The sequence below is a fragment of the Rosa rugosa genome, chromosome 3, assembly GCF_958449725.1.
Source record: "Rosa rugosa chromosome 3, drRosRugo1.1, whole genome shotgun sequence".
Lineage (NCBI taxonomy): Eukaryota > Viridiplantae > Streptophyta > Magnoliopsida > Rosales > Rosaceae > Rosa > Rosa rugosa.
The window spans coordinates 24,506,871-24,515,776 of record NC_084822.1 but is presented as its reverse complement, the minus strand read 5'-3'; the positions used below and the strand labels follow the sequence as shown (position 1 = coordinate 24,515,776).

Below are 8,906 nucleotides of genomic sequence, written 5' to 3'. Positions count from 1 at the left end.
ATTCCTTGGTAATTGGCATTTTGGGTCACTTTTAGCATACTTTTATGTTTATTTTTACTTATATATCTAGTTTCTTTATTTATTTTTCATTTTGATTTGGTTAGTTTAGTCAAATTTAGTACTACTTGTGTTTAATTCTCTCTTCACCCCTCTAATTACTTGTCAATTTTTCGTGAGTTGAATTGGTGCTTATCTTGCTTATATTTTAATTACTGAGATACTCGATTTCTTATTGATCCTTCGTAGGTATATGAGTGACACTCTACTACCTATCAATTTGAGAAGTGGTTGTGTTTTGCAAAGACGTACTACCTAGAGGAAGACCAACAAGGAGAGTTAGGAGACCAAGACATCGCTCACAAGCATCTTCTAGGTCTCCTATTCGAGTAGTAGATATGGGTGACGAGCATCAAGCACCACAAGATGAGGAGGAGTTTCCATTGAGCCATTATTCATGTCCTAGCATTGTAAATGCTCCATCTTGCATTGTGCTTCCTCCGACAAATGCCAACTTTGAGATCAAGCCTAACATGTTGTCTATTCTACCTACTTTCCATGGCATGGCTAGTGAGAGGCCATATGATCATATAATTGAGTTTGATGCCATATGTTCCACTATGCACTTGGGAGGATTAACCTTGGAGGGTTTGAAGCTTCGATTGTTCCCATTTTCTTTGAAAGATCAAGCACGCACTTGGTTTCATAAGCTTAAGCCAAGATCCATTCTCTCTTGGGCCGATATGTAAAGAGTCTTCTTGAATGCTTATTATCCACATCATCGGACTACTTATATGCGGGATAGCTTGACCAAGTTCTTTCAAGAGGATAATGAGACTTTTTATGATGCATGGGAGCGCTTCAAGGATATTGAGTTAGGTTGCCCTCATCATGGACTCACCAAGTGGCTTATTTGTGAATCTTTCTACAATGGGTTGATTATTGATGATAGAAGGAGATTGGACAATGTATCCGGTGGAAATTTTCTTAAGAAAGGTCCTAATGCCGCTTGGGATATTTGTTAGGAAGTGGCTACCCAATCCGGTCAATGGGATAATCATTAAAGGAGAAGAGGAGGTAGAGATGACAACACTACATCTAGAGGTCGAGATTCACATGCATATGGTGCTAAAGGCCGAGTTGATATGGAGCCTCGTGGTAGAGGCGTGTACGATGTTTCTCATGTTGATAAAGATGACGGAGTTATGAATTCCAAGCTTGAAAGGCTTGAAGCAAAGATTGACAAGAAATTTGAGATGCTTCTTCAAGCGCAAAAGGGTAATGGTTCTTCTTCTTCACATGTCAAGAGTGTTGCTTCTTTACATCTTTGCTTGATTTGTGAGTCTCCTCATCATTCTACTCATGATTGTCACTTGGCTTCACAATTTCCGGAATTTGTTGAGGAGCAAGTTAGAGCTATTAATTCTTATCAAAGCCCACCAAGAAATGATCCTTATTCTACTACATATAATCCAGGTTGGCGTAACCACCCAAATTTCTCATGGAGAGATGGTGGAGGGTCCTCTAATGCTCACCAAGGTGGTTCTCACTCATATGGAGGGAGTCAAGGCCCAAATTCTTCATCTTTTAGTCCCCACGGCCATGGGAACACACAATTTGGTGGACAAAATCATTATGGGCAGCAAGCATCTAGTTACAATTCTCAAGGCCAAGGGCCATCTTTTGGTGCTACACATGCTTGTGGAGGAGCCCCACATGATACTCAAGGGTTTGGTCAAAGTTCCCATTCATTTGGAGGTGCCAATCCTACACAAAAGGCTCCTCCCGGATTTCAAAATAGGCAAGCATCACAACCGGAACCAAAGAAGTCTCATATGGATGATATATTGGCCGCCCTATCCTAAAGTCATACTTTTCTCACACAAAGCCAAGCGAAGACCGATCAAACTCTTAATATTCTTGCTCAAAGTCAAAGTTCACTTGCACAATGTGTGGGAAAATTAGAAATTCAAATGGGACAATTAGCTAAAGAGCTTGGAGCACGTCCACATGGTGCATTACCTACACAACCAGATCAAAATCCGAGACATGAGCAAGCTAAGGCTATTACTACACTTCGAAGTGGGAGAGTTTATGAAAATAAGGTACGCATTCCTAAATCTTCTAACTCCTCTTTGAATGTGCATGATGACATGTATGCTCCCACTTACCCCATATCACATTCTTATGATACACATGTTCCCACCCCTATACATGATTCCCATTCTTCACGTGCATATTCTAATGATGATGATCATGTGTTAGTAGAGGATTACATTAATAGTGATGATGATAATGTGTTGTATTCATATGGGGCCAAGGGGGAAGAAAATGTACCTCTTGATCATGTTGCTAATGATCATGTGCATATGCATCATACTTTTATTTCAAAGGAGGATGGGAACCGGGGGGAAGAAAATGTACCCCAGGAAATTGGAGTGGGTGATGTGACTTTGTATACAAAAGGAAGAAATAAGGGGGTGGATAAGGAAGTCAGGGAGGAAGAAAATGTACTTCCCAGAGGTGCACAATGAAGGAAGACCTCTTTATCTCATTCTCCCTCTTCAAAGTCTCAAGTTTCTAATTCTTCATCCGCACCGCCTAAGCATGTGCATTTTGGCACCACTACTCCTTTAGCATCACTTAGGGATCTTCATCAAGGGGGGAGGAATAAGGCGGAAGCTACTTCATCTACTTCTATTGATACACATGGTTCATCCTCGGGTTTGAGTTCTAATGGTTCACCGCCTATTTCGTCATCTAGTGAGCATCGGGAACAACAAGAAGGGGGAAGTAATAAGGAGGAAGACTATTCTCATTTACTTTTGGATTCTAGGGATATGAGTGGACTGATCCATTCTACACTAGGCGGGGCCTTGAGGGCTAAGAACCCTAGTGGGACGGTTACCACCCTTAGGGGTTCAAGAGGGAGTCTCACTTTTCTCCACCTCTTGATTTGAACCCATTAGAGCCTAGACTTCCCTATCCATAAGTTAAGAAGGCTCAAGATCAAAAGAAGCGGAAGGAGATACAAAAACAAGAATTCATTAAGCTATTCAAGTCCGTTAACATCAATATCCCATTACTTAAGTGAGCAAGTGTTGGCCGTACTTCAAAGGAGGTTGCCTCTTAAGCTTAGTGACCCCGGATCTTTTACTATTCCATGCACCATTGGGTCACAAAACTTTGATCGAGCATTATTGGACTTGGGGGCTAGCATCAACCTTATGCCATATGATTTGTACAAGACTTTGTCATTGGAGCCAATTAAGCCTTTGAAAATTAAGCTTAAGATGGCGGATAGGAGAATTAAGTACCCTCGTGGAGTGGTGGAGGATGTTCTTGTTAAGGTAGATGAGCTTTATGTGCCGACTGATTTTGTAGTACTTGATATGGACTCTCCTTCTTGTGATGATGATGGTGATGAGTTACCAATAATTTTTGGTAGAGCTTTTATGGCGACTGCCGGGGTGAAGATTGATGTTCAAAAGGGTTTACTCACCATGACAGTCTTTGACACTACTATTGGGTTTCGTATTTTTGATGCTATGAGGAGTCCGTTATATCATGTTGATGAGTGCTTCCGGATTGATATTATGGATGATATTGTTGGGAATAACTTTATTGAGCATTCATCGACTGATTACATGGAGACTTGCATTGCTCAAAGTGGAACTAAATTTGAGAGTGAGGAGCACATTGAGGCTATTGCACATTTGGAGGCTTTGAGACCATATGTTCCTAGACGTGTTACACCAGCTTTACCTTTACCTGCCTCTAGTGCACCACCTATTCCTTCATATGAGACACCACCAGATTTGGAGTTGAAGGCTTTACCTTCGACATTGAGATATGCATTTCTAGGAGAGGGGAGTGCATTACCTGTGATTATCTCATCGAAGTTGAGCAAAGCTGAGGAAGATAAGCTTTTGAGGGTGTTACGTGAGCATAAGAGAGCTATTGGTTGGACTATTGCTGATATCAAAGGCATTAGTCCATCCAAATGTCAGCATCACATTTATTTAGAGGAGGGGTGTAAGCCCACGCGAGAGTCTCAGAGGAGGTTAAATCCTCCCATGATGGAGGTAGTAAAGAAGGAGATTATTAAGCTTTTAGATGTTGGAGTCATTTTCCCGATTTCTGATTCGCCATGGGTTTCACCAGTTCAGGTTGTCCCCAAAAAGGGAGGAATTACAGTAGTGAAGAATGAGAAAGGTGAGGATGTGCCACAACGAGTTCAGAATGGATGGAGGGTTTGTATTGATTATAGAAAGCTTAATGGAGCAACAAGGAAGGATCATTTTCCACTACCTTTCATTGATCACATGTTGGAGAGATTAGTAGGTCATAGCCATTATTGTTTCCTTGATGGATACTCTGGGTATAATCAGATTGCTATTGCTAAGGAAGACCAGGAAAAGACTACTTTCACATGCCCGTTTGGTACTTTTGCGTATAGGAGGATGCCTTTTGGACTTTGTAATGCACCCGCCACTTTCCAGAGGTGTATGATGGCATTGTTCCATGACATGACTGAGCGCTTTATGGAGATATTTATGGATGAATTCTCGATTCATGGTGATTTTTTTTTATGATTGTCTTCAACACTTAACCCTTGTTCTAGAACGGTGTGAGGAGACCAATTTGGTCCTCAATTGGGAGAAGTGTCACTTTATGGTGGATGAGGGTATCGTGTTAGGGCATGTAGTATCATCACGTGGCATTGAGGTGGATAAGGCGAAGATTGAGTTGATTTCTAGTTTACCACCACCGAAAGAATGTAAAAGGAGTTAAGAGTTTCCTTGGGCATGCTGGCTTTTATAGACCCTTTATTCTAGATTTCTCTAAGATCACCAAGCCATTGTGTGACTTGCTAGGCAAGGATGTGCCATTTGATTTCACTTCAGAGTGTTTACAGGCTTTTGAGCTACTTAAGGAGAAATTGACTCACGCACCTATCATGATTGCACCTGATTGGACTAGACCATTTGAGTTGATGTGCGATGCTTCAGATTTTGCTATGGGGGCTGTTTTGGGTCAAAGGATTGAGCGAGCACTCCATGTGATTTATTATGCTTCTCGGACTTTGAATGATGCACAAGTCCATTACACTACTACCAAGAAGGAGCTTCTTGCTATTATTTTTGCATTGGAGAAATTTCGGAGTTATCTTCTTGGGAGTAAGGTGATTGTTCACACGGATCATGCGGCATTGAGATATTTGCTGACTAAGAAGGATGCCAAACCCCGTTTTATTCGTTGGGTGTTATTACTCCAGGAGTTAGATATATAGATCAAGGATAAGCCGGGTCGAGAGAACCTTGTTCCAGATCATTTGTCTAGACTTGAGTTTGGCAGAGACTCTTCTGATATACCATTGACTGAGCATTTCCCCGATGAGTACTTATTTCATGTTGACACTGAGATGCCTTGGTTTGCGGACTTTGTGAACTATTGGGCTAGCAATTGTACTTTCATTCCGGATAACTATGATGCACATGCCAGAAAGAGGTTTCTTAGAGATGCTCGGTCATATATTTGGGATGACCCGTACTTGTGGAAGGTGGGTAAAGACCAGGTGATTAGACGTTGTATTCCTCAATGGGAGGCCCCTGAGATTATTTCATTGTGTCACTCATCTCTATGTGGAGGACATTTTGGTTGGAGGAGGACAACTTTTAAGATTCTTCAGTCAGGTTTCTTTTGGCCTACTTTGTTTCGAGATTGTCATTCTTTTGTGCTTCAATGTGATAGATGCCAAAGGACCGGGAATTTATCCTCCAAGGACCAAATGCCTCTCACTAACATTATAGAGGTTGAGATTTTTGATTGTTGGGGCATAGACTTTATGGGACCGTTTCCAAAATCTCATGGGAATGAGTATATCATAGTCGCGGTTGATTATGTTTCGAAGTGGGTTGAAGCTTAGGCCACAAGGAAGAATGATTCTAAGGTAGTCACCAAGTTCTTGAAAGAGCACATTTTCTCTCGATTCGGGACTCCTAGGATTATTATTAGTGATGGTGGCACACATTTTATCAACCGGACTTTTGATGCTTTGATGAGGAAATATGGAGTCAAGCATAAGGTTGCCACACCTTACTGTTAACGTTAGAATCCGGGGGGACTCTAGTTAGCATCAAAGAGAAAGAGATAGAGAGAGAGAGAGAGAAAGAGTTGACACGAAATGTATAGTGGTTCGCCTCCGCATGAGCGGGAGACTACGTCCACTTGAATGTTGTACTAGTGTGTCGAGCCTTGCGGCCCAACGAGATTACAAAAGATGTAATGGGATGAATCGTGTTTAAGTGGGAGGAGAGTTCCTTTTATAAGTCAAGGAAGCCATCTCCTTTACATTGTTTTCGATGTGGGACAAGTAACAACTATTCTAGTGTAGAAACTATTCTAGTGTAGAAATGCCTAGTTTGTGGAGGCAACTTTGCAAGGGCGGGAAGGTGGCTTCCCGGTGGCGGATTTGCGACTTCCGGATACCGTAGCGTAGCTTGAACATAGGGCTACACGATGCATGTCTCGGTTGGGCCTTGCCATGTCTTGTGGATGTCCCAAAGTGGGTGTTAATTATGCTTGGTGATGTAGCAAATACTCCATATTGTTGGAGGTATGTACACTTACCACCCTCAAACTTCTGGTCAAGTAGAGGTGTCAAATAGGGAGATTAAGAGGATTTTGGAAAAGACGGTAAACTCTTCTAGAAAGGATTGGGCTATTAAGCTTGATGATTCTTTATGGGCATATCAGACTGCATATAAGACTCATATTGGCATGTCTCCCATTCGCTTATGCTATGGAAAGAATTGTCATCTTCCGGTTGAGCTTGAGTACAAAGCTTGGTGGGCTATCAAATTTTTGAATTTTGACTTGGAAGCTAGCGGTGATAAGCGGAAACTTGACCTTTGTGAGTTAGAGGAAATTCAGGAGGAGGCATATGAAAGTGCCAAATTGTTTAAGGAGAAGACAAAGGAGCTATATGATCGAAAATTGGTGAAGAAAGCCTTTGAGCCCAAACAAAAGGTTCTCCTATACAACTCTAAACTTCGTCTCTTTCCCGGTAAATTGAAGTCAAGGTGGAGTGGACCCTATGAAGTAGTGGAAGTGTTCCCTCATGGTGCTATTGAAGTAAGAAATTTGAATGATGGGAGAACTTTCAAGGTTAATGGGCACCGGCTTAAACCATATCATGACTCCACTTTCGATTCTCATCATGAGGTGACTTACCTCGATGATGCTTCTTAAATAATGAAAAACTCTATGGACCGGCAATGAAGTCCTTAAACAAAGCGCTCGCTAGGGAGGCAACCCTAGCATTACTTGTGATGTTCTTTCTTGTTCATTTTGCATCAATAAGGCTATTTAGCCATATTTTTGGGAGGTTGGGAGGTGCTTGGAGTGTGGAAAATAAGGAGATATTTTGAGCTACAATTCTTGTGTGGATGTCATTGAGGATGATTTTGGGTTGTGAGTTGATGGGATTAAGACCACGAGCGTAATGGAGGACCCTTGTCCTTATTCCTTGATGGGCTATTTGTGATGCATTGCTCTTGGATACTACACATTTCTCAATGGAGTGGATCTTTTTATGAGCACCTAGAGCTATTATGGAGCATACGTAATGGAAGTCAAGGCCTTGTGCCTTGAGGTTGGTGTCTCATATTAGTCTTCTCCAAGGGTTGTGATCAATGGAGGGTTGACAAAGGGGGTTTTCCGTAACTTTTCTCCGCATTTAGTTTTTATTTTCTTAGTTAAATTTTTGTGCTTTCGCCCGGACTTCACTCTCATGCCTAACTCCGACACGGATTTAGCTTTCGAGCTCACTTTACAACATTGAGGACAATGTTGGTTTTAAGTGTGGGGGTGAGGGCTCGGGTGCCCTATTTTCGTCACTAAAAAAAAAATTTAATTAGATTAGCTTTATGTAATTATATTTTAGTGGTTAATGCCTTTTTCCAACCCCAATGACGAGCCATGGACTTAACTTGTTGTGATTGTGGATAGATTGAGCATGATCTAGGACTTTGAATTTGTTTTGTAATTGAGTGCATATGTGATCTATGCTTGACTATATGTGTGCACATAGCCTATGGTTAGGTTGGTTCATCATAATTAGAGAAGCATATAGATGATATGATTGACTTGCATGCCCTTATTTGTGAGCTTTTGTGCCTATATCTATAGTGTATGCATTGTTCATTCACTTTTTCTTCATGTGTGTACAATCTCATGACATTGCGTATCTAGAACTTGCTTGAGACCTCTCGAGGCTACTTTTAGCTTGCGATGGGATAGAAAGGATTTAGGCAATTAGGCTTAATACCACCATGGCCAAAGAAGCATGTGCCCAAAACTATTTACCACTAGATTGCCACTTTGAGCCTATGTACATATTTAGCCTTTTTGTTTATTCGCACCACAAATCCCTACCTAGCCTAAACACTTTTATCCTACGCTTCTGTGGTAGTTGGTGAAGCGATTCGAGAGAATGACTTTATGTTTGAGTGCTTCCAAAGAAAAGATAAGTCAAAAGTGTGAGGTTACAAAAGAATAAGTGTGGGGGTGAGTGATTTTGTATAGAAAAGAAAGTTCTCAAAAAAAAAAAAAAAAGAAGAAGAAGAAGAAGAAGATGTTGTGAAAATAAAAAGAAAGCTCAAGGAAAAGAAAAGTCGAAAAAAAAAAAAAGGGTGTTGAAAAGAAAAAAAATAAAATAAAATAGCTAGTATTATTTTTGCTTATAGTATAGTGTAGTGTTGGTTGTACATTGGGTTTAGAGTAAGTGAGTAAGCATTTGAATGCAAAGTCATGTATCTTTACAAGAGAGTTGCTTCACCGATTTCCAAGGACTTTGTCTTTCCTTATCCTTCATTTCTATTATCCACTTACCCTTAGCCCCATTA

At 41.0% G+C, this 8,906-nt stretch overlaps 1 protein-coding gene and 1 pseudogene across 1 annotated transcript; one reads left to right on the top strand and one right to left on the bottom strand.

Annotated features, from left to right (window-relative positions):
* Positions 1 to 782: 782 nt before the first annotated feature.
* Positions 783 to 895, bottom strand: LOC133741633 (small nucleolar RNA R71; annotated as a pseudogene).
* A 5,723-nt stretch (positions 896 to 6,618) lies between these two features.
* LOC133737461 (uncharacterized) lies at positions 6,619 to 7,251 on the top strand. The gene has a single exon (XM_062165004.1). The coding sequence runs from the start codon at positions 6,619 to 6,621 to the stop codon at positions 7,249 to 7,251; it is 633 nt and encodes a 210-aa protein (XP_062020988.1).
* Positions 7,252 to 8,906: the final 1,655 nt, after the last annotated feature.

What these genes read in the sequence shown, in the direction of transcription:
- LOC133737461 (XM_062165004.1), top strand. Translation starts at nt 6,619, where the DNA reads ATGTACACTTACCACCCTCAAACTTCTGGTCAAGTAGAGGTGTCAAAT.